At 40.3% G+C, this 26,861-nt stretch overlaps 1 protein-coding gene across 1 annotated transcript; it reads right to left on the reverse strand.

Moving 5' to 3' along the window:
- nus1 (NUS1 dehydrodolichyl diphosphate synthase subunit) lies at positions 1 to 26,278 on the reverse strand. The gene is made up of 5 exons (XM_043684512.1): positions 25,557 to 26,278; positions 12,708 to 12,833; positions 11,434 to 11,586; positions 10,012 to 10,114; positions 1 to 2,262 (listed from the first exon to the last, which is right to left on the reverse strand). The coding sequence occupies exons 1-5, from the start codon at positions 25,876 to 25,878 to the stop codon at positions 2,172 to 2,174; spliced, it is 795 nt and encodes a 264-aa protein (XP_043540447.1). The 5' UTR covers positions 25,879 to 26,278; the 3' UTR covers positions 1 to 2,171.
- Positions 26,279 to 26,861: the final 583 nt, after the last annotated feature.

Here is a 26,861-nt window from a genome sequence, read left to right on the forward strand (position 1 = left end):
TAAAATCCAAGTTTTATTTGTAAAAATTGGTTTTACATAGTGTACATATTCCCAAAGATTACAACTATGACTATAACTTGATGAAGTGACACTGGTTGTCTCTGTAAATTGCTGTGTCCAGTATACAAGTGTTCAGTCACTTATACATTCAGCACAATTTTTCATTTGATTTCAGTGTAGTTGGCACTGTTTCCTTAGTTTAGATAAAGAAAAGTTAGTCCTTACCCATCTTTCATCTCCAAAAACAAAATAAACTCAATCATACAGAGTAGACAATTATATTTCAGAAAATAATCAGAAAAGAACTGAAGTTGATTTGTGAAGCAAGGGTGATTAACACTTTTTTTTCTTTGTAACATATCATCTTTGCAAAGTTCTCAAATTAAAAACAACCATCCATATATCTGAAACATTTCAGGACTAGTCTTTCAACTGCAAGCAGCTAATATTTCAGTACAAGCAACACTGCTTGACCAGAGCAGCTTATGGTAAAACCTTACATATCCAAAACAATCTACAATCAAGTAGAAATTACATTTGCTATCTTACTGGTATCCATCTGACATTGGTGGGCCTTTGTCTTCAAGTGATTTGTCAATGCTATTTATTTAAAAATGACAAATTGCTTTGACTATTTTAATTAGAGAAGCCAAGCCAAAAAATGTCATAGACCTATCACAGTTCTTATTCAGGCCCTGTTCCAATTAGGTGGCACTAACAGGAACAGAGCACTTCCGTTTCTTCCCAAAAATTACATAATTACTGACAACTCTCAACTATGGTGCAAGGTTTATTAATGTAAAGGACGGGTATGCATCAGCCAAAAGGACACACATCACTAGAGTTCTATGCTCTTCCTCCCTTGGGATAAAAGGTTACGATGTCACTGAATGGGAATACCTGCTGCTATGACATGTAAAGATATAGCTTCCCAACTTTGGCACTGTGATCTATGCCATATTTGTGCTTGAAAGAGATTAACATTGATATCATAACACAATATTCTTACAAGAGCAAAATCACACTGGAAAACCATAACTCTGTATCTACGGTCATGTGTCATGCATCAACTTAAGTTACAACGGAGAAGTTTGAATTTCAATGCATCCACCATAAGGAAACAGAGGGTGAGGACTTAAATCTTCAGATTTTCAAATTTTATCAAAAAAGTTATATTTTGTATATGCCATATCATATATAAAATAAAATTGAAAAAGTACAATTAACATTCCTTGCTTGGCTTGTATACCTATTGAACTTTGCTTGCAGTTTATGGTACAATTAAAACCCAAAATATTATTCCTTTGTGTTTCTCTTCAGTTTCCAATTTTATATGATATATGGCATTTAAACAGATTCCCTTTATCAGTCAACTGCTAACAAATCTGCCTTGGTGAAGCTGATGAAGGTCTAATAAAATAACTAAACAGCAACAACACACAAAAGCAATTCATGCCTTAGTTTGGTTTCATCAGGAAACTAATACAGCATCACATACTGACCCACAAATTCATTCACAAGAGTGCGAGCCAGCCCATGACTGTGCACCTGCACCACAGACAGCCAAGTATAAACCAGGTTGTCCATCATAACAGTACAATGGAATAATGTAGTCTCTTACTTTACATTACTTAAGTTCCATATTCATATCTTTAAAGCTTTGGGGGAAAAAATAGCTCTTTTTAAATCTTGAGCAGTATGTGATCAAACATCCCTGCTGTACTCTTTAGTTTAAGGCTAATTAAAACTCATTGAAATTCTAGGTGTTGCATTAAAATAGGACTTTAAAATGGAATAGGATCATCTTTACACATTTATTGAACACTCATTTAGTGCAAGGCATTGCAGATAAATTATTTGTCCATATCATCCAAGAAAGAAGAGTCCAATGATGGTAATCCTGCGAACATACAGTTCATTTGTATATAAAAAAAAGTCCCATTTCAGAATGCCTGAATTATTGTCAAGCTCAACCATTTCTTTAAAAAAACATACTGACCCCTCACAGACACTTACGCAACTAAGATTTGAACAAAGAAGACACATTCTTATCCTCAGTTGACAAAGAAAGACACTGAATTGGGATTCAATGGTTCACAGGTAAGTGTAAACATTGGATATTCTGGGTCCCTTTGACTGAAGCCTGGACGCGATTCCATGTTAATTTGTGGTCATTTTCCCATTCGTTGTTCACAGGCTGCAAATTGCTGGAGGGCAGAAATAAATCTTTCATAACTTAAGTTGATGTGTGAAGACAATGATCTAGAGGTAGGAGGAGGAGGAAAACACATTAATAAAATGTAACATACCATTTCAGCGAAATTCAAAATGCACTTATTAGATGTTAAGACAGGCCTAAGCTAATCACATTGGGGTCCATTTTGCCTTTTGGGTAAGCCATTGTGGTAGTGTGCCAGTTGCTCTCACTCTCTCTCTCACACACACACACACACACACACACACACACACAATTTCAGGTCCCAACTTCAGCTAAATAGGACTACTGAAATGTCATGTGTCAAATGGAAACCCACGAGATTGACATACCAATATTTTAGGACAGGTGCAAGGACAGGGTCATGACCCAGAGGAGTGTGTGGGCCACTTCAGGGGTTTCCACCATCATTGCACACTCCCCTTAGCTCAGCCTTTTAAGCTTTCTTGCCCACAGATATGATGGGAGCATGTATTCCATGCAGCCACCTTTCAATGGTACTGACAGTATTATCGGGTAGAACAGGAAGATGAGACTATTGACACCACTGCTTTCCGTTGTAACAATTCATAAAACAAAACTCAAAAATACTGGTGCACTGGAGATCCAAAGAAAAACAGGAAATACAGCAAACATTGTTTTAACCGGAATCTTATGAACCAGTACTCTCGATAAGCCAGCAAACATTATATTCCTGAAAGACCGAATGTTTACAGTATTATCGCTATATCCATGATGTTCATGTTGTCAGTTGAAGGTGAGTGAGAAGGCTGTCTGCCAGTAAGTTTTATTTAAGACCAAGTTTCATTATTTTCAGCATAAATCACTCAAACAATAAAGTGTAACAGTGACATGTATACCCCCTGAATTACATCAGTATGTGTTTTTACATTGATTATTCAAGCAACTGGAATATTTAATCAACCACACAGTCCTGGTCCCATAGGTGCCAGTTAATAAAATGTTTGCTGTGCTCAGCAAGTCTGGAAGCATCAATGGAGAGAGAGAGAGAAAAAAAAGTTAACATTCAAGTCAAATATGACTTCATCAGAAATGCAAGAACTGACTGCTCCAAAAAGAGGAGTCAGTTCCATTTCTTACCATTACCTCAGGTGTGGAAACAACACTGAGCTCTCTTTTAGTTCTCAGCTACCTCCAATTACAAACATAGCATGAGGTTTTAATTGTAGACAGGAGCCAAACTGAAAAGTAAACAAGTTATACTACCGAGGCATTGAACTTTGCTGAAATTGCACTTAAGTACTGTGAGAGGTTTGGGTCACGAGTTATTAAAACTGAGAGAGACAATTGTGTGTGTGTGTGTGTGTGTGTGTGTGTGTGTGTGTGTGTGTGTGTGTGGGGGGGAGAGTTACAAGGATGATACCAGAAACGCTTGGGGATACAAATCAGGAAAGAATTGACAGGTTGATATGTTCTGTCAGGAAAAAAACACTGTGGTGTTACCTAACAATAAAACTAGATCTTTAAAACTATGAAAGTTTTTTAAAAAAGCTCTCTGTAAAAGGGCATCATGAACAGAGTACTTATAATATCCCTAACAGCCCTCAAGGTGGCAGTGCTGAGCTGCCTTTTTCAACCACTACAATCCAAGTGGCCTAGCTAGCCCCACGGGCTCCAGACTTTTGATACCACGACAAAAGGAATGGTAATATAAAAGTCAGGACAATCAGAGACTTAGAAGTGAACTTGCAGATGTGGATGTACACACATGTTTTAATTTAGTCTTGAGATATGGCTAAGCCAGTATATATTGCTCATCCCATTCTCCAGGGGGCAGTTAAGGGTCAATCCATTGCTGTGGGTCTGAGTCACACATAAACCAGACCAGGTGAGGAGGACATCAGTGAACCCAATGTGGTTTTCCTGACAATCAACAATGGTTTTATGGTCATCATTAGACTCCAAATCCATACTTTTTAAAACATTGCATTTGAATTCCAATATCTACTATGGTAGGATTGGAAGTCAGATCACTACCTGGATTAACAGTCTAGCAATAATATAACTAGGCTATTGTTCCTGCAGAACTTTCCTTCTAGACGGAAGAGATTGTGGATTTGAAAGATGCCGCAGTGTATTTTGTAGATGGCACACATTGTAGCCACTGAGCATTGGTATGGAGGCAGGGAAGGTTTAAAGTGGTGGAAGAGGTGCCAATCAAGTAGATAGTTTCATCCTGGATGGTAACAAGCTTCTTCAGTGTTACTGCAGCTGCACCTATCCAGTCAAGAGACCGTATTCCATCAAAATCCTTACTTTACTCTTGTAAGTGGTAGGTTTTGGGAATTTGAGTTACTCACCACAGGATTCCAAGCCTCTGACCTGCACGTAGAGTCTTACAGCACAAAACAGATCCTTCGGTTCAACCACTCCATGCCAAACATAATCGCAAACTAAGTTAGTCCTACTTGCCTGCTTCTGGCCCATATCCCTCCAAACCGTTCCTATTCATGTACTTACCAAAATGTCTTTTAAAATGGTGTAATTATACATGCAAACCATCCTGTGTAAAAAAAAATTTGCCCCTCGTGTCTTTTTTTTAAAAAAAAAGTCGCTCTCCTCTTACCTTAAAAAGTGTGCCCCTTAGTCTTGAAATCCATCTTGAGGGAAAAAGCAACTACCATTTCCTCTATCTATACCCCTTCATTATTTTATTCTATAAACTTCTAAAGTCTCCTCCTCCAATGCTTCACTGAAAACAAAGTCCCAGCCTATCCAGCGTAACTCAAACCTTCCACAGCCAACATCTTGGTAAATCTCTTCTGAACCTTCTCCAGCTTTATAATACTCTTCCTATAACTGGGTGACCAGAAATGGACACAGTATTCCAGAAGAGGCCTCATCAATGTCCTGTACAATCTCAGCATGACTTCCCAACTCCTATACTCTAAGGACTGAGCAATGAAGGCAAGCATGCTAAATATCGCATCACATTTACATAGCTGGTCTAGTTCAGGTGCTGGTCAAAAAAAAAAACTTCAGGATATTGATTGCGATGGTAATGCTATTCAATGCCATGGGAGATTTTCAGATTCTCTCTCAACCATTGCTAAAAAGAAACAAATCAAAGATTATTGCGTTGTGTTTCATAAGGACAATGATGCAAGAAACAGATTGGAAAAAGGGATACATTTTTATACAGCATGAAAGGAGGGTGCTGAATGGTTTGGCCATCAGTGACAGGGAGATGCAGCAAATGAGTTAACTGTCAACTTCATTCGCAGACCAAGCAGGTCAATTCTGATCACCAATCTCTGCATTCCTATGGCAGCACCTTGACCAGTGTCCATGGCCCCTTTTATTCATTAAAAAAAAAGCAATATACAAATTCCTTTTGCCTACATAAAACATGGTCCTATGTATACTTGTACATAGCTCGCAGCATGCACAAGTGCATCACATTTCAAGTCAAACTATTGGTTTCTGATGTAACACTCTGCACAATCTGGATCATTTAATAAATGCCTTCCAATAGCAGAATCACAGATCATGATGGATCTACTTTTCTGAGGATTACAAATAAAGGCTGCTTGAGCATAACACTAGCTGTGAATGGCCAACAGAATGCATTGTTTTGATACAGTCTACTAGCTATTTGGACAAATGGCCTACATAACCGATACCAGTGATACTAGAATTCACATCACATTACTCTTTTGTAAGATAGGCAAAAATGTCCCTTTAGTTTGAAGGCAACATCCAGTTAGTAGTGGTTTAACTACGTAAAAGCAGGATGAGACATTTACCTCCACTTGTTGTTCAGATTTTGGAGACTGCTTTCCCTTTCAGGGTAATAGAGAGACTCAGACTCAGCACTGTTCAGGGTCAAAAGTGGTGGGCGTAAGCCCTTTCATGAGTTTGTACAACATGTTATTGCACAGCATAGATTTGATAAGGTCTAAGCATCAAGCTTAGTTGGTGAGCAGATGGTGAGGGCCCAAGTAATGAAGTTGCCAATAAGACTGATTATGTAGCAAATGGATGTAGGAATATTGGTGCTAGTGTGTGCACACAGAGAGAGAGAGGGAGTGGAGATACATTTGTGTCCCTTTTTCAAATCTGTTTCTTACCTCAATTCTATTCAGGGGAAGATGAAAAACTTCCAATTCCTTGGCTCCTTTAAGCAATGTCTAATTTCTGCCATGCAATCATTCGCTTGCTCACTGGAGATTATTGCTGCCTCGCAGTTGTGTGATGCAAATATCATTTGCCATTTCTCAGTCCAAGCCTGAATATTGCCCAAGTCTTGATGCATATGGACACAGACTGCTTCAGCATCTGAGGAGTAGCAATGTCTTGGAGTGAGATGATTAACTTCCAACATCGACCATCTTAGTTTGTGCTATTAGTCCAACAATACCATCAGCAAGTCCCTCCCTCACAATGATTCCCAATGACATCAAGAGCTTTGGACTTCCTTGATTTCACACACAGGCAAACGCTGCCTCACAGTTAAAGACAGTCACTCTCATCTCACCTCTAGAATTAAGCACTTTTGTCCCAGTTTGGACTAAGGCTGTAATGAGGTCAGGAAGTAGAAGGCCTGGTGTAACTCAAACTGAGCATCAATGAGTAGATTATTGATGTGTAGTTGTCATTTGATAACACTGTTGACAACCTCATCTAACATTATGCAGATAACAACAGGAGGCTGATGAGACAGTAACTAGCTGAATTGGATTTGTGTTGCTTTTAGTGGACAGGATATAACTGAGCAAATTTTCACATTATCAGGCAGCTACCAGCCTTGTAGCTATATTGGAAAGCTCAACCAGGGACACAGAGTTCAGAAGCACAGGTCTTCAGTACCATTGCCGAAAAACAAATGTGGTATCCAGTGTTTTCAGCAGCTATCACATGGAGTGAATTGAAATAGCTGAAAATTGTCTGGGGACCTCTGGAAGAAACATGAATCATCCAACTGGTACTTCTATCTGAAAATGGTTACAAATGTTATGTCGTTTGCACTACTAGATTGGGCTGCACACCTTTGATGATAGAGAATTTTTTTGGAGTTACTCCTCTGGTGTGTTGTTTAATTGTCATCACCATTCACAACTGCACACAGCAGGACTTCAGCGCTTTGATCTGACCGTGAGATCATTTAGCTCTGGAATTGGAGATAATGTGGTGAAGCATGTAACCACAACAATGAAAACCTATCAATAATATCATCACCAGTAATCCAATAGGACATTTAATAATAACTGCTTTACCCAAATGATAACAACATGTAACTCTCCACCCCATGGAAAGGTCTTAAAGGAAAACGAAACCACCATGAGGAAGAAATGTTTACAATGGTTATTACCATGTTATATTTAGAGGAGAAAACATGGGTGGATGCTGAAATACAGCATAAATACCAGATGAACTGGTTCAGCATAATGGCAACCTTCTGTGTTATTCACCCTAAATACAAGTCATTCACCAAATTCCTGTTCCAAAAGCAGGAATTAATGCACAAAGTAGAAAAGCACGTTCTATTACTGGAGCACATTAATTATCGTAAATCCAGTTTTAAGAGATTTTATTCACTGGCTTTTCATTGATCGTTTTGGATCATAGAATTCTGAAATGAAAATGCAGAGTCCCATTCAACTGATCATGCCCATTACAGTACATTAAAACAGCGATTCCATTAGCCCTACTTCCTTACTCTTTCTCTGTAGCCAAGAAAGCTTATTCCACTTCAGTAACTGATCAAATCCACTTTTAAGAGTTAGGACTGAATCCGTTCCCACCAGCCTTTTAGCCAACATATTCTGCCGAATAACCTTTTCCACTTCACGCCACCTTCCCACCACCAGTTCCTTTACCAGGGAAGGTATCCTCTGGTAATGGAGGCTTTTGCCAGCAACAGCTTCTCCACATTCCTATTCAACCTCGTATTAGCCTTCTCTGCTCTAAGGAGAACAACCTCAGTTTCCCTACTTTCACCATTCAATGGGTGTGTTTCATCCCTGGTACCATTCCAGTAAATCTCCTCAGCACTTGTCCAAGGTCTGTGATACCTTCCTTAAAATGTGGTGCCCAGAGTTGAACACAATCGTCCAGATCAGACCTAACCAGTATTGTCTATAAGGTTTTTGCATACCATTTATAAAGCAAGGATATGCATCATTTTCATAGTTTTTACTTGTTCTTACAATTTCAAAAACTCATAAACATATGTTCTCAGATCTCTTCATTCCTGTTTATTGTTTAAAATTGTACCACTTGCCACTTCTCAGTCTAATAATAAAAACAAATCAGTACCTATTTCTGTGCATTAAGCTTCATCTGATTGGAGTGTGCCCATTTCACCAAATTGCTTATTGTGTTTATCCTGTTCCTTTTCTTTTTAAAAAAAGGGTGTAATGTTTGCAATCCTCTAGTATTGTAGCACTATTCCCATAACTAAAGCAACACTGGAAAATTGTAGCCAGTTTCTGGACAACTATCATCCTGACTTTCCTCACCAACCTTGTTGGGTGTGCAGTATAGATGTACCAGAGTGATACATACACTCACAAGGAGAGATTGCAAAAACAAGTGTTGTATTCACTGGAAGGTTAAATTCTGATTTGGTCAAGTTTAAACTATTAATAGGGGTCTGATTGGGCAGATAGGTAGTCAGGGCTGCAAAATTAGAGGGCATAGCCTAAACACGAGAGCCAGACCTTTCAGGGTGAAATTAGGAAACATTTCCACACACAAAGGGGCTGAAATCTGGAAATGCTTTTGCTCAAATGTCAATTGATGCTGGATCATTCATAATTTTCAATCCAAGATTGATAGATGATTGTTAACTAAAAGGTGTTCAAAGATACGTCAAAAAGATCACAGTAGGGCACAGAACAACCATGATCAGCCCCAGTGCCTAGGAATCCCATTCTGGTCAGTTGACGTTTCTACTTTTTCTGCTTAAAAAAAGTCATCCTTTTTATAACTAATTTGCTCCCTATTTTCAAATAGCCAATTTCTCCAAGGAATTGATCAATGCTTCCCAATGAGCAACATTCCCACCAAGACAGTACCAGAAATTAGTGCGCCTTTAATTTACATTGTCTTGTATTTTTCAGCCTAAATTTAGTCAAGCAAGTGGACACCTGCAAACAATATGACAGCTACACAGTGCCATCTAGTGGTTGTAAACAAATTAACAAAACCCTAAACAAACCACTTAAATCTGACATTGGCCCCTCTCCTTCATCAACTTAATCATGAATAGATCAAATGTCTTCAGATAAAGAAAAAAACTCATCTTCTTCTCTACCTATGAAAACCATGCGCTAACTTTCAAGCGCACAAGGTTAACATTCTGAGGATCAACACTGATGAGAAGTTGAACCAAATCAGTCATAAGAACACCACGGTTGCAAGAACAAGGCAGAAGGTGGGGAATTTGCAATAAGTTGCTCCACTGTCTGCAATACCCATACCAGATATGTGAATGGATACTCAGCTGCATCACACAAGGAGCTTAACACCATCCAGCTTATTTCAATTTGACTGTTGCCCTTGTGCAATAGGCTCAGCAGTGAAGAAGGTTACCAAATCCTTTGAAAGCATATCCGTGTCTCATTATCTCTATCTGGATGATGAACAAGAGCACTTTCTGGGCATCTGAAGGTTGCTATTCTATGGAGGCTACATAATGAAGGTCCGGTAAGTTAAAGCAGTCAAAGTACACTGACATTTTGTAAACATACAATTAAGCACCATCCTCCATCAAAATGTCCTCAGCAATAATTGCATATTCATTTAAAATTAGACTGCATCTTGTTACTTACATAATCTCAGTAAGTCTGATGTGCCACGGCAGAAAGCCAAGTGTGCTGTCCACAGGACCAAATTTTAAAACTAGATCTGGGTCAGGTAAACCGAATGCACTTTCTGAAGAGGGAAAAAAGTAAGAAGTATGCACGTCTTAAATATATGAAAGTGTCATACCATTTAAATATTATTGAATATACACAAGAATAAGTCTGGTAATAAGAGAACTTTGAAAAAAAATAAACATCAACACAGGATCAAACTATTAACAGCACAGTTATGCCTCATGTTTTACAAGAAACAAACAAGGATGAAATCATATTGCAACTTGTAAAAACCTAACATGCACAAACAATTGAAAACTACTGCAAACTTAAATATTACACAGTAGTGGCCTAGCCAGTGCATTTTAGATTAAGAACAACCTGATTAAAACCTAAAGATTGTGACAAATTACAATTTCATCCAAAGAAATTAAAACACATTTTAAATGAAATGTAAGCTAATGCATTGAATTAATCACTTTGAACCTGCAACTGTTGTTTTCTTTCATATTAATGAATGCAGCTGGTTTTGGCAAAGTCACGTGCTGAATTTGTCCCTCACTGGTGGAATGGACCATGGGAAGAGAAATGGAGTCACAGCCATAGAGGTCTACTGCACAGAAAAAGGTCCTTTGGTCCATCAAGTCTGTGCTAGTCAAAAACATGCACCTGACTATTCACTGGACTCTGTTCTCTGGACTATGGCTGAAGAACTGCATTGTGGGTTTGAGAATAGGAAGGCAGAATGAGAAATTTAGTAAAGATAGCGACTTGTTAAGAGCAGCAAGCGAGTCTGTAAATTGATACTGAAATGTGCTAGAGCTGAACAAAAGTCTCTGTGTGATCATAAAATGTTGCCCTCACACTAGCATTAGAGATTGATACAGGTAACATCCCACACACCTCTCTGAGAATGTGACCCAGAAGAAGTAAATTTGACATGTGCTTCAAATATAAAAATGCTGTAATTAAAAATGAATCAAGATGACCAAAAACAGGGGTTACTTAATATAACGCATTCTACAGCAATATGATATAAACAAAGCTCTGTGAAAGGATTTGTTGCGGCAGTGGGTAGTGACGGGCTCGGACAGCCGCTCTGAAGACATGTTTGGAGATATGCTAATGGATTTGACCACAACAGCTTGCAGAGCTTCTAAGAAACCAGTATCATTGTGATCATGTACAATTGGTTAATAAAGGTGGCCAACACTTAGAGGGTTTGTGTTTTTGTATACCATTGATCTTTGTGCCAGAACCAGAAAAGGGTGCTTTAGAAACACACATTAGCATCTGTTGTGATGCAAATGAAGGGGTGATTCTGTGCCCATTCTCAAACTTTACTTGCACATGTAAAGATGGCATTCCTTCCAATGACTAACAAATGGCACTTACCTCTGAGAAAACTGTCCATAATATTCACATTCAGATCAGTGGACCTCCTTTGCTGCTGAGCAACTAACTGACAGTACTTTTTAGCAGCTTTCACTATATCGGCTTTTCCATCATCAGGTGAAAGCACTTTCACTGTAGTCGGACAAGATAGAACTAAAATACAAAAGTTAAAATATACTGTACCAAATATCAATAGCATAATATTTGCACAAAGACTTAATTTGTAAAAGAAAAATAACATTCAACCGGGTTTGAGAGCTTTTACAAGTATCACAGGATCTTGTCCACTGTATTCCACACAATCTGATGTTGCAATTGTTGATAGCCAGGAACCCCAAAATCCTTTGTTCTATATTACCCTCCAAACACAGATAGTCAAAGAGAGCAGTAGGGCAGCTCAAAACCCTGACATTTAGCTACGGTACTTTTAAGGTATAAAAGTAACATTGATATATGTTGTTATGGATAAAAATAGGTTATTTAATTTGAAAGTAAAAGGACCATTGAGCAAATTAAATTCCTTCAATTATTGCAAGTGACACAAGCAAGCCAGTAATCCAAGAATGGAATCAGTTATGTAATGATCAAAGTGCACTGTAGATTACTAATGGCAGTTTCAAGATTTGACTAGTGCAGTATGTTTTCAAGCATGAGTTTGTACATTGAAGAATTTACTTTTTAAACTGAGCTACATCAATACTACGTCAGCAAGTTCATCTCAGCAAACGTTACAAAAGACACTGCAAACCATGACAAAGTTGATACTTTTCTTTACATGACAATATTTTCGATGGATATATAAAACATAGAACATTACAGCGCAGTACAGGCCCTTCGGCCCTCGATGTTGCGCCGCCCTGTCATACTAATCTGAAGCCCATCCCACCTACACTGTTCCACGTACATCCATATGCCTGTCCAATGACGACTTAAATGCACTTAAACTTGGTGATTCTACTACCGTTGCAGGCAAAGCATTCCATACCCTTACTACTCTTTGAGTAAAGAAACTACCTCTGACATCTGTCTTATACCTATCTCCCCTCACTTTAAAGTTGTGTCCCCTCGTGTTTGCCGTTCCCATACTTGGAAAAAGGCTCTCCCTGTCCACCCTATCTAACCCTCTGATTATCTTGATTATATGACATGACACTGTAATGATTGGATTATACAAGTAGTTAAGCTAGCAATGAACTTGGAGATCTATGCACAGTTTAATTTTGGCAAAATATATTTTCAATTTACAGAAATGCAATTTCTGTAAAGGTACTCACCTTGTTCAATTTTCTTGTTACTATTTAAAAATTCAGTAGAATATTTTGAAGAGTCTAGACCTAACAATTCTTGCTGTTGTTTTAAGATTTCCTCCATTAATCTGGAATTATTTCTCTTGAAAATACCTGAAAAGCACAAAAAGTCATTTGAGCGAGATGACTAAAAACAGTGATTACAATAAGATAGACACTGGTCAGACAAGATGATTGAAGCAGCCAAGACTGGTTAGCGTCCTCACCAAGGGCATCAATGAGTGACAACAACATCTAACTTTGAGAAAACTGGTGTGAAGTACAAATTGCAAGTTACAAAGATCAAAGTTGGATAAAAGGACGAATTAAATGATGCAGGTAACACAAACCATCCGCATTTTTGCATTTGACGTTCTTTGCTCTTGACAATCATTTCTAGCCCTTTATTTAGCAGCGGCAACAAGCTCAGTGTCAGGAATACATACACAAGTATATTTTTGTTCCAGATAAAATGTACAGTATATTAAAACAGGTGAACAAAATTCAAGTGCATTCACGATGTACTTATTTGCTGCCCTTGTGTAAAAATGATTGTAATCTCAGTCAAAAAAAGTTGACTGTATAAATACCTCAAGTCACATTTACTCGTTACAATTGGATGGTATTTGTAGAAAGTCAAAATTGCATCAAATACAAATCACAGGAGGGTGAAACAAACTAAAAACAAATTTTCCTGTTTGAGCATGAACTAGCTGCTTCTGTCAGCAGTAACGTTTAGAAACTTCCTGAAATGTCATTTGTACCAGGAGTAGTTATCAGAATGCTAAATGGATGAACAGAAGACATGAAATCCAGTTCAGATTTTACTAATCATTCATTTTCATGAAATATATATCATAGCAGCCTGAAAGATCTCCAAGTAATCTTCAATCTCATTACAATGTTGAAATGAAATGCTTTGGAAATACACACACACACACACTAGAAATTAAATTTGGGGTTCAGGGGTTTAAAACCATGTTGAAGATCATGCAATATGGATTAGGAAGAGACCTATTCTTCTCATTGTCCATCCTGATAAGTTCCCTGACTTCTTTTACAGAATCCGACTATTTAGATTATTCCACACTTCAGACTGAACCCTTCATAGTATACCAGCAGTCGGAAGAAAATATAGAATACAGCAACATGTTTTTCAATCTTGTCATGTATCCAACATTAGCATTAGGTTAAGTAAAATTCTACATTTCAACATTAGCCTTTTGCATGTGTGTGGGCAGAGAACCAAAAGACAGCACGACCATAACCTTTAACCAGCAGTCCCTGATGAGTCAACCTTTTCACATGCAGTGCTTGCATAATAACTTCCAACGTGGACTAAAATTTGGACTAAACCAGCCTCTTCGCCTGCAAGTAGACACTGACAAACAAGTACTAGATGTAACGATACTGCAAAGGAAATTATATCAAATTTCCTTTAAAAATATTTCATCAAACTGAAGAGAACTTTAAAACTGAATTTCACATATGAAGTGATTCAAACCATAGCTACCGCCATCAATACCAGCTTTTACTTTCAATAGAGTGTATCTTCGCGAGTAACTATAATAAACAACACAGATTATACAGCTCTTTGGGGTCAATGGCAGCAGAAAATGAACATATCAAATCAAAATATATTAAGAGAAAAACAATAAAATGGGAAAAACATTTCATTCATAAGCATCTGATTCTCCTGATTCAAATCCAAACACAAAGAGCTGGCCAACAGCCGTTTGAAGTCCAAAAGGTAAATATAAAACAACATTTCTGGATGATAGAAAAGCTTCTGAAGTAGTTGCACAGTTTAGTTGCTCAGAGCATAACTGAACTCACCTTGACAGATTTATCAATAATGGAACAGTTGAGCAAAGTTTTACACTTTTTTTTTGTAACTTGAAAGGATAAACTCTGAGATTTGAGAAGATTTGTAGCTCAGGTTGAGGCTCTGGATGTAGGTTTGCTCACTGAGCTGGAAGGTTAGTTTTCATGAAAATGAACCTTCCAGCTCAGCGAACAAACCTACATCCAGGATAAACTCAGTTTTGAGATATAACTCCTACACAAATCTCATGTGTACAATCAGAAAGAAATTGTAATTTGATAGTTCTCATCCTTGTCTCCAAAATCCCTCCTGGTCTCAGCCTTTTATCTCCAACGACAGTCAGCTCTACAACTTGAGAGATCTTTGAATTCTTCCAATGTTGACTTCTTGCGTTCCAGATTTCCATCACTCCACCACTAGCAGCTTGGGCACCAAGCTCCACCATTCACTTCCAAACTTCCCCCCCCTCCACCAAAGATAATCTTTAAAACTTCTCCCGTTATATCAAGTTTTTGCTCACCACCTCAGTGGCAGAGTGGAAGATTTCATACTTTCATCAACTCTGCTAAAACAGAATTCTCATTTTAACAGAGCCCTTAATTGGTCAGTCCTGTGGTGTATCTCACATGAGAAGTGAGAAAACTGAATTAAATCCTTTTGTCCATGCCCTACAGCTGTTTAAAACAAAAAAAAGCACAGTCAGCTGACAGTCACAAGTCACCACCACAGAATATATACTCCACTACAGTTTTAAACAAAGAGATCTTGACTCAATTAGCCTCTTCTACTACAATGCACAAATGGAGCAAAATTTCAACTCTACAATTTAGGCCCTGAAGGTATTTTTAAAACGAAATTAAAATATTGAGGTCTTTAAGATCTGAGACAGAGTGGAGATCAAAGAAAATCATTATCTGATGAGCCTCAATTTTCTAAAAAAAACTCAGCTTGAAATAAATTTAACTTAAAGAAGAATAGTTTGAAAATGTTTAAGTATCCAAGACCTAAAAGATCAATCATGAATAAGTTGCAATACAGAAGTAGCCCACAAAGTAGGGCTTATAAGCAATCTGCAAAAGCAAAATCTTTATTTTATAGGTAACAGAAAATTACCAAAATAAAATCCAATAAACAAATAATCAAACTTCAACAATATATATTCTATTGCAACTCACTCTTAAATACACCAAACTGAATAAATCGCAACATACATCTATATAAGTCAGAGGCAAGTAGCCAATATCTCACAGAATGAATTCACCTGTATTTTTCCATCATAGATGGTTGTGGCATAGAAGGTACATTTGGTGTCTACATTGGTCAACAAAGATTGAGTACTCTAATGCCTTTTTCTAACTTTTGGTCCACGGCTCTGGAGGTTATAGGAAGCAATTACATAAATAATGTTTAAACGTTGCACGAGTTTCTGACTCAACCACTCTTTCAGACACAGAGTTCAAGGCTCCCACGCCGAAGGAGTGAAACAAAGAATTCCTCAACTCTCCTCTTTCCTTTCAACTTCTACCTCACATCCACGAATCTAATTCTTCACCCCTCCACTAACAGCAAAAGTGCCTTCACCCTCTCTAATGCCCTTCAATCTTATACAGCTCAATCAGACAAGAAAAGCTAGTTCCAAGAGGCAAATTTGAAGGTTGTTAAATGCATATTAAAAGGAGGAAAGAGCAGCAGAAAGGTTTACAGATACTCAAGAGGACAGGATTAGATAGGGTCAGATATCATCAGACTTGTGGAGCTGGTAAAGTTTACGGAGTTAAGGAAAGCGAGACAACAGAAGAGTCCGAAAGGGAGGACAAGGAAGTTTGTAAAGGCAACGTTCCTTAACCAGCAGCCAACACAAGTCAACAAAGTGATGGCTCCACACTATTGATGCAGCAGCAATTTACGAAGAACAGAATGTGACAGACTGCCCTGGGTTTGGTCAGGCTTTGGAGGTGCAAGCATGCAATCTTATCAATAATGCAGATGTGTGGTCAAAGGCTCATTGATGGGTCAAGTATGATAGGTAAAAACAGTCTGCTAACTAAGTTTGTTAACAAACTTGAATGCTACACCAGTCAGTCTCAACCCTTAAGCAAAATCAAAGTACGAATGCAGATTGTTCGCACCAGCCTGAACCAAGCTGTAAAACTGAGTTGAAACAGTTACAACTATTTTAGCTCACCATGGAACAGTTACCACGTACCACAATCAAACATACAAAGCCTGATTTCCAGTAAAGTATTCATCAAGACGTTCCATGTTATTAGCCAATCATCTGCATTTACACAAAAAAGACTCTCTGCAGCTGTTTTCCTATTCAGCACACACTCGTTCCCAACTCCCCGGCCCTGACAACATTCCCCCTGGTCTGATTTTGGAATTTGGTGGGAGGAATTACAAATCAGGAAAATCAGAAGTGCAGTTTTCCCTTAACCCCATGGGCTACGGTGTCTTTTGCTCTTGCATGGGATGCGGGCATCACTGGCTAGGCCAGAATGTATTACACATCCCCAACTATCCTCAGGAAAGCGGTGGTAAGCCACAGCTTGGAAAACTGCAGTCCACATGTGCAGAGAAACAGGGTCAGCCACAATGCTGTCAGGATGAAGTTCCAGGATTTTGACCCAGGGACAGTAAAAGGGATGGCAATATAGTTCCAAATCAGGATGATGTGTGGTTCACCAGTTCTGCACTAAACAGCCAGTCTGATTTACAGTCTTTGCTGCCTGTTTCATTGGAAGTAGGTATGTTCCGTGGTTGTGGAGGTCAGTAATGAGAGAGAGGTTTAAGAACTGCACAGGATTTGTTTGCTGATCTTAAAGAAAACGTTTAGTAAGATTTTTCACTGTGATAGAAAGAAACCTGTTCACACTGGTGGAAAGACCAAGATCAAGAGGGCACAGATTTTATGGAATTGGCAAAAAATATAACCCAAATAGATGAGTAGTTAGGACCTAAAATGCACAGTGTGTGGTGGGGGTAGGTTCAACTGAGGCATTAAAGAGGGAATTGAATTACTTTACAAAAACGAAAAACATGCTGAGACAATGGAAGAGGGTTGGGAACAGGAAGAGGTAATGGGATCCTTCAGTGAGCTAGCACAGACAATGTGCCAAGTTGCCTCCTTCTGAGCTGTAACAATTGAGAGATTCTATAAAGTGCAATGGTCAGACAAATGCTGAAATAATTGTTCAAGGTTACTTTGAGATGTCAACCAGACATCAAAAAGGCTACACTTATAACAGCTTTTACACTCTGATGGAAACCACTTGTCAGCACAATTTAATGCTGTCAGGTAACGTGTACATTTTGCCTCAAATTATTCTCTCTACCACTGGACTGTACACTGAAGAATGGAGAAGCTCTCTACCTCAGGAAAGGTTCAGAAGGCGGCTTGGGCTCTTTCTCCTAAAAAGATCTTGAAGGGCAACCAATTGTCCTTAAGGTTATGAGTGGGAAAGATAGAAGAGCTGAAAAAACAATGCTTTATTTGGAACAGGAACTAAAAGCCATAAATTAGTTAGTTTCTTTTAAAAAAAAAGTCCAAGCCAGCAATTTGGAAAATTTATTTACCCGAAGTGGTTATAATGTGGTAATTGTGACCATATAGAGTCATACAGGTGAATAATCAAATGCATCCAGGCAGGAGCTGGATAGGCACATGAAAGGGGAAAAAAAAAACGAAGGGTGCAAGTATGGAGCTAGATGAAGAGGATAGCACAGACTTGTTGGTTCAAATTATTTGCTTACATATGTCACATTGTGAAATATGTTCACTAATTTGAATTCAAACAGGCTGGCAGAATTGCTTTAGGAGAAAGTGAGGACTGCAGACGTTGGAGATCAGAGTCAAAGTGTGGTGCTGGAAAAGCACATCAGGTCAGGCGGCAATCAAGGAGCAGGAGAATTGATGTTTCGAGCAGAAGCCCTTCATCAGGAATGTCTGCTTTAGCTACATTTAAAAATACCTATTTCATTAATCAACAGCGCATTCTGGTCAAACATAAATGAAACTTTATGCATCTGTTGTACAAATGCAAGATGCAGTGGAATGTCATTGCATTAATAATCCAGAGGTCCAGACTAACTTTCTGGGGATGGCAGCTGGGTAAATTTAAGTACAGCTAATTTGGAATTTTGAAAAATTAGACTCAGTAATAGTGATCAAAAAAACAACTGACAATGGTCATTAAATGTCTCACCAATATCCCAGAGAGATAGCAGTTTGCCATCCTCATCGGTCTGGCATACATGGGACCCAGACTCATTGCAATGTGATTGACACCTAAATGTCCTGTGAAAATCAAGCAAGCCTTTCAGTTATAACAAATCATTAGAGTCATACAGCACAAACACAGACCCTTCTGTCCAACTTGTTCACGCCGACTATGTACCCAAACTAAACTAGTCCCATTTGTCTGTTCTTGGCCCATATACCCCCAAGCCTGTCCTATTTATATATTGTCCAAATTTCTTATACATGTTCTAATTGCACCCGCATTTACTACTTCCTCTGCCAATTTATTCCACATATGCACCACCCTCTGTGTGAAAAAGGTACCCCTCAGGTTCCTTTTAAATCTTTCCCCTTTCATATGAAACCTATGCTTTGTAGTTTTGAACGCCCCTACCCCAGGGGAAAAAAACCCATTGCTATTCATCTTGTCTATGCCTCTAATGATTTTATAAACTTCAATAAGGTCACCTCCTAAGCACCGGGGAAAGAAATCCCAACCTATCCAGCTTCTCTCTACAATTCAATCTCTAGTTCCAGTAACATCCTTGCAAACCTTTTCTGCACCCTTTCCAATGTAATAACATCCTTCTGATAGCAGGGCAACCAGAACTGTACACAGTACTCCAAACATGGCTCCAGCATGACATCCCAACTCCTCTACTCAATGCCCTGACCAATAAAGGCAATCATGGCAAATGCCTTCTTCACCATCCTGTCTACCTCTGACGCCACTTTCAAGGAGCTATGTACCTGAACCTCTATGTGTCTCTGTTTGACAACAGTCTCAAGGGCCATTCCAAAAACTGTATAAGTCCTGCCCTGGACTTCCCAAAATGCAACAGCTCACATTTATTTAATCTAAACTCCATCTGCCTTTCGCTGGCCCACTGAGCTAGCTGATCATGATCCTGTCATACTCTTCGATAACCTTCTTCATTGTCCATTATACCACCAAACCTGAATTGCTTGATCCATGGAAGGCCCTCTGTGTCCAGATGGGCCTATTCTAAAATGGACCAGGCATACCCATTAAAGAGTAACGTCTTAGAATCATGGAAATAAACAAATAAAAGAAATAAAACAGGACAAACCACCCAGAACGGACTTGGGCACTAGAAGCAACAATGGCACACCCAGTCCTAGCAACCCTACAAAGCAACAGTCTGACATTGTCCAGAAGATATGACTACGTGTCTGCAACTACCATCACCATCCTTGCGTATGTCTTGATCCACTGGAAGATAGACCCACAAGAGGTGGTGGCTCACCTGGGAATCCTCAACATAGATTCTTGAAAGTACCAAATTTCATGGTATCAGATCAAACATAAGCAAGGAAACTCTCGCTGGTTACCAACTACCACCTCCTTCCCTCCCACTTCCCTTCACAGCTGATGAAGCAATAGTCCGCCATGTTGACCACTGGAAAGAACCACTAAAGTTGACAAGTGCACAGAATGCACTCTGGGTAGAGGACATCCATCAGAGAGTGGTTTGGTAGCACCACTGCCAAGTAAACTAACCGGTTCCTAAAGACACATGGTTGATAGAATGGGGCTGAGGCAGTTGGTGTGGGAACCAACAACAGGTAAAAATGTACATCATGCTGTGTGGCATTATCATCGTGCTAAATGGGATAGATTTCAAACAGATTTGGAAATTCAAAACTAGGCACCCATGATGCACTATGGGCCATCGCCAGTAAAAGAACTGTGTTACATCACAATCTGTAACAAGCCTAGGATATCCTACCATGACCAACAAGCTCGGAGATCAACCATGCTTGTATAAACAGAATGGGAGATCACAGCAGGAGCAGCACCAAGTATGCCTAAAAAATGGTGCCCACCTGATGAAGCTGTATGCCGAACAGCAAAAGCAGTATGAAACAAACGAATGAAACACCAAACTGACAATAATACAGGAGCTGAATATTATTTGAAAGGGGAAACTTTGCAGTAAGTTACAGTAAAGAGGCATTTTGGATCCTTTGAGCATCACAAAAAAAACTAGCATCCAAATTCAGCAGGTAATAGGGAAAGCAAATGGAATATTGGTCTTTATTTCAAAGGGAATGGAACATAAAAATAGGGAAGACTTGAAGCTATACAAGACACTAGACCATACCTGTAATACAACAAACGACGTACTGGCATCGGAAGCAATCCAGAAGGTTCATTAGGTTGATCCCATTTATGAAGGAATTATCTTATGAAGCAAAGTTGAGTATGCTTGACGATTACTCATTGGAGTTTAAAAGAATAAAAGGCAAACTTATTGAAATGTATAAGATTCTTTAGGGACATGACAGGATAGATATGGAGAGGCTGTTTCCCTTAGGGGTAGAGCCTAGGACCAGAGGGCATAACCTCAAAGTAAAGACCACCTCAAAGTATGACACAGATGAAATGGATTATGTTCTTCTCTCATGAACCAGTGGAATTCTTCACCACAGAGGGCTATCAAGGTTGGTTCAGCAAGTATAAACAATGGTTGAAATAGAACATAGAACAATACAGTGCAGAACAGGCCCTTCAGCCCGCGATGTTGTGCCAAACTGTGAACTAATCTAAGCCAACCCCCTACACTTTCCCATAGGCAGATATTTAATAAAGGAATCAAGCTTCTGGGGAAAAGGCAGGAAAGGGCAGTTGAGGACTATCAGATCAGCAATGATTTCACTGAATGGCACAGCAGACTCAAAGGCCAAATGCCTACTTCTACTCCCATGTCTATGTGAACCCATTAGAAACTGATCAGATTTAAGCTCTGTAGTTCTGTCACATTCAGTCATGAATGGTGATGGATAGTTGAACAACTGGGGCTGTAGAGTCCACAAATATCACTACACTCAGCCAGAAATGCCAATATCCATCTCGGTCTCCTCCTAAGGTTGCCAACATCACTGATGACAGACTAACCAATGCAATTCACTCCATGTGGTATCAGGAAACAGTTGAATGCACAGGGTGCTGCAAAGTCTATGGACTCTCACCACATTTCTGCAATATTATGAAATACCTTCTCCAGACCAGTCAAGCTGTTTCAGCACAGCTTCAACAGCAGTAGCTACCAAGAAATGTGAAAAATTGTCCAGCTATGTCCTAACCAGAAAAAGCAGGATACATCTAACTCAGTTAACTACCATCCTACCAGTCTGTGCTCAGCTCTCAGCGATGTGATGGAACAGAGACGACAATAATGCTATAAAGCATCTTCAGCTACTTTACCAATGAACTTCCCCTCAAGATCAGCAGTGGGGATGTTTGCTGAAGGCACAGTGTTCAGTGCTATTCGCAACATTTCAGATACAAAAGTCACCTATGTCCACAAAAAGAAAAATCTAGGCAACACAATGGTTTGGTCTAATATGTGGCAAATAATATTTGCACCATAAAGTGCCAGACAATATGCATCTCCACCAAGGCAGTCAAAGCATTCTTACTTGACATTCAATACCATTACCAATGAATCCCACACAATCAATCAATCTCCTGGGGGGGGGGTTACCATTTACAGAACTAGACTGGTCATAAAAGTACTGGGAAATCTATAGAGAATATTTCAGTTCCTGACTCTGCAAAGCCTGTTAACTGTCTTCAAGTTCAGAATGGAGAATGCACACGTAGCCTAGTTGAGTGGCACCTGATCCATTCACTTCCTTCACTCTGGATACAAACCAGCAGCTGGAAACACCATCTATAATAAAGACCACAGCAATTCACAAGGTTCCTTCCACAGGATCTTTCAAACCCAGTACCTTCAACACCTAGAGGGGCAAGGTCAGCAGATACATAGGAAAAGGATCACCAGGAAGGTGCCCTCCAAGCCATGAACCACTGATTTGAAAGCAGATCACTATTTCTTAATGTCACTTATAGTCTAATCGTAGATCTCCCACCCTAATAGCACTTTGGGTGTCCCTACATCCTAATGACTGCAGTGGTTCAACAAGGTAGCTCACTACCTTCACAAGGGCCATTATGTACAAGCAAGAACAGCTGGTCGAACCGACACATATTCTATGAACGAATAATTTTTTTAAAACAAAATCATCCAGTACCGTCAGTGCAGGAAAACATTACCAAAGGTCTTATTAAAAAATAAGTAGGCTATCATTTCAGTGCCTCTCTTGCTTTGATGACAAGATCAAAATAATGCCATCTAATTACAGCTCGCTGTAATTTCCATTTAAATAAGATGTAGGATTTGTTTTGATTACATTATCTTTTTCATACTGTTAACAACACTTTCATCAAGAAAACTTGGGTAGATAGCCCTACTGGAGCTTGTAGACCTCAACCACAAACAGGTCAGACACGGTGAGAGAAATAAATTGTTTTCTTTTCACTATACTGATAATCACGAATGACACCATCAGCTTTAAAAACGGCACTGCAATAAAAATGAGGCAACATTGGCCAGTTCATTGATATTCCATGAACGCTCAGTTCAAGAAATGTGCCCCTTTTCTCTTTCTTCATTCCCACAGATGTTGAGAGTCAAATGCAAATGTTTCACTTGACAGGATGCTCTGCTGCAGGCTGCATTGCTTTTCCCAGCCACAGGGGAACTAAGCACTCACTGCCCATTCAAATCGTTAGATAGGCTCCCTATCAGGAACAGCTGAGAAACAAAACTCATGTCCATACATTTTGAAGTAGTTACTTATGATTCAATGATTGCTGTTTGCCACTGCTGTTGATATTGAAGTCAGACTCACTACATAATCAGACCCCATTTGAACCCCAAAGATTAGAACAAACAGTCTTACTGCAAATTCAACCCAAACTCTGGGTCAGATATGTGGATGACACCTTTGTAATCATTAAAAACACAGAAAGAGAGAACACACGACGGATCATCAACGCCACACGCACAGGAATCCGATTCACGAGAGAAGAAGAAAAAGGACAACCAACTCCCATTCGTAGACGTGATGGTACAGAGAACACCTAACGGAGAATTCACCACTAAGGTATACAGGAAAGCCACTCACACAGACCAAGTCCTGAACTACGAAAGCAACCACCCCAACACACACAAAAGAAGTTGCATCAAGACACTGTTCAAAAGGGCCACAACACACTGCAGTACACCAGAACTGCAAAAAGAGGAAGAACACCTATACAATGTATTCGCCAAAACGGATACCCGTGCAACTTCATCAACAGATGCCTAAGGGAAAGACAACGGAACGAGGACATGCCACAACCCAAAGGACTAGCCACACTACCATACATCAAGAGCATTTCCAAACTGACAGCCAGGCTACTGTGACCACTAGGACTCATAACAGCACACAAACCAACAGCCACTCTCAGCCACTCACCAGAACGAAGGACCCGATACCCAGCATGAGCAAAACCAATGTAGTGCACAAAATACTACATAGGACAAACAGGAAGACAGCTAACAATCTACATCCATGAACACCAAATGGCCACGAAACGACACGACCAGCTATCCTTAGTAGCCACACACGCAGATGACAAGCAACATGAATTTGACTGGGACAACACTACTATTATAGGACAAGCCAAACAGAGAACAGCCAGGGAATTCCTAGAGGCATGGCACTCATCCACAGATTCAATCAATAAGCACATCGATCTGGACCCAATATACCGGCAACTGCAACGGACATCTGGAACTGGCAACCGGAAGCGACAGATTCAAACCACTACAAATGCCGGGGGAAAGATCACAGAAGCGCTTCACAGGAGGCTCCCAAGCACTGAGGATGTCACCTAGACAGGGGACTAAACGTCTTCAACACAAATTCCCAGCTCGGCAAACAGAACCACAACAACGAGCACCCGAGCTACAAATCTTCTCACAAACTTTAATTAATAACTACTTGTATGGCAACGTATCATTATATCCGGTGACACTGATAGGCTTTTCCAATCTTCAGAAGAAATGTCAAGGAGATCAGTTCTGTCAATGAAGAGTGCGAAGTGATGCCTCTCCCAAGGGGGCAGTACCGCTAGACTAGAAAGTCTGGGTTTTTGTCCCACCTCCCATGAAACAGGCCGATTTGAAAAGATCCTCCTCCAAAATATCATTTTATCGCAACAAGGCACACTCCATGCCAAATTAAAGTCCGTCCGAATTATGCCCTCAAATCTGTGGCTTGAACACAACTTGGATTCTGAGAACACCAGCACGTGACGTGAACCTAAACAATCCCAGCTTGCTGTTCGATAGCTGTATCAGCTGTATCTTTTTCAATAGTAGTCACATTTAGTTTGATGGCATTAAGTAAAGCACTTAGCACATGAAAAAAAGTAGTTTTAAACCGAAAGAATTTTAACTGAGCTACAGTCCTTTAGCGCGGATAGAGCTTGCATCTGTAAAACGCACGAAAAACGAAAAAGTTTATTTCCCTTTATTTTAAACGGACGCCCACCTGACCTGGACAACCAAGAAACAATCACCAAGCTACGACTGATTTGGAAAGGCAACGGTTGCTCAATCATCCAAAGACAAGGTTAAAAGGAACAAACCTTGGATCGGATTTTCCGGTTTTTTAACATTCAAGGAAGAAAATTCCCGCCCACCTGTGCAATGTACGTATGATTTCTAAGGCGGAGTGCGGCTTGCTCTCCCCTTGCAAAAAAAAAGCTGTAGCAATGAGTGTACAGCATCCTTTTTGTACAAAGGCTCAGAGCACAACTCGCGAGTTTATGGACAGGCAGAGTGGGTCTGGAAGGAGGGTGGCTCGTTTACATTTGGGCAGCGGTCCTTCACCCCACCCACCTTCGGCTCACCTTGGTTGTCATAGACGCTGACATAGGAAATGCCAACAGCCATGCACCACACCACCAGGTTGGCGATGTCCGTGTAGCTGCTCTCGTCCTCGGTCACCACCAGCCCCAAGTGCAGCGGCAGCTTCTTCAGGCGGCGGCCGTCCGAGCGCCAGCGCGCGCGCCGGCTCTTGCCTTTGTTCTTGGCGTTCTGGAACCGGAACGCCAGGCTCGCGGGGTTCCAGCGCCTCCAGGCCCACATTCCATGGCGCAGCCAGGCCGACAGCGTCCGGTGCAGGCACAGCATCGCATGCAGTACCCTCCAGAGCAACTCAAACAGTGCCATCACCTAACCATGCGATGGGAGAGAGGGGGTGGGGTTGGGAAGGAAAACGGGAGCGTGTGAAACCAAAGCTAAATAACAAAGGTCCCCCTCCCCCGTTGTAAAGATTCACATGGGGAGGAGGAAAGCCAGCTTTGCCAAAATCTGTCTTTGAATGAATGCGAGTCAGTGCCAACTCCCCAACACGCCCGCCGCCATCTTCACTCGGTTTTTTTTCCTCTCCCCTCTAATTGTTAACTTTCACCTTTGACTGAAACAACACATGGAGCGCTGGGATTGGTTCACAAAGGTGCACGCCGGCCTTGGCTGAAATTCAGCAAGAGGAGTGCACTTCTCTGAAGACTGCTCGCTTGGTGCTGCAGCGTCCCCTAACTCGGCAGAGCTCGATTCATCTCCAGCTTAAACAACCGCCAAACCTAAAATAAATTGTTGTTCGTAGCAAGCTGCCTGACTCTCAGGATAACTCCATACAACCCTGTCACGGTAGAGGCTGCAAGACGTGTCAGAGTGTGGACATAGATACCACCGTTACACGTGGGTGCACCTCCCACCTTGTACTTGGCAGGTACTCATGTGACTCAGCCAACATTGTCTATCTTATACACTCCAGGCAAGGATGCCCTGAGGCATGGTACATTGAGGACCTGAGCAAAGAATGGGTACTGCACAACAACCAACAGACAGGAGTGTTCCCTCCCAGTTGGGGAACACCTCAGTGGTCCAGGGCATTCAGCCTCGGACCTTCAGGTGACCATCCTCCAAGGTGGACTTCGGGACATGCAGCAGCGAAAAGTGGCCGAGCAGAGGCTGATAGCTAACTTCGGTACCCATAAGGAGGGCCTCAACCGGGATCTTGGGTTCATGTCACATTACACATGACCACCATTGCACTATACACACACACACAGGCACTCCTATATACACACATACACTCACACGCACCCTTATAGACGAACACACTCCCACACACGCACAGGCATCCTCTC

The sequence above is a fragment of the Chiloscyllium plagiosum genome, chromosome 3 (genome assembly GCF_004010195.1).
Source record: "Chiloscyllium plagiosum isolate BGI_BamShark_2017 chromosome 3, ASM401019v2, whole genome shotgun sequence".
Classification (NCBI taxonomy): domain Eukaryota; kingdom Metazoa; phylum Chordata; class Chondrichthyes; order Orectolobiformes; family Hemiscylliidae; genus Chiloscyllium; species Chiloscyllium plagiosum.

Excerpts from the sequence above, each read along its gene's own strand:
- nus1 (XM_043684512.1), bottom strand. The coding sequence starts at position 25,878 with ATGGCACTGTTTGAGTTGCTCTGGAGGGTACTGCATGCGATGCTGTGC. Across the intron at positions 12,834-25,556 it reads CAGCGTCTATGACAACCAAG|GTATTTTCAAGAGAAATAAT; the intron begins GTGAGCCGAAGG and ends TGTGCTTTTCAG. Across the intron at positions 11,587-12,707 it reads TAACAAGAAAATTGAACAAG|TTCTATCTTGTCCGACTACA; the intron begins GTGAGTACCTTT and ends TTTGTATTTTAG.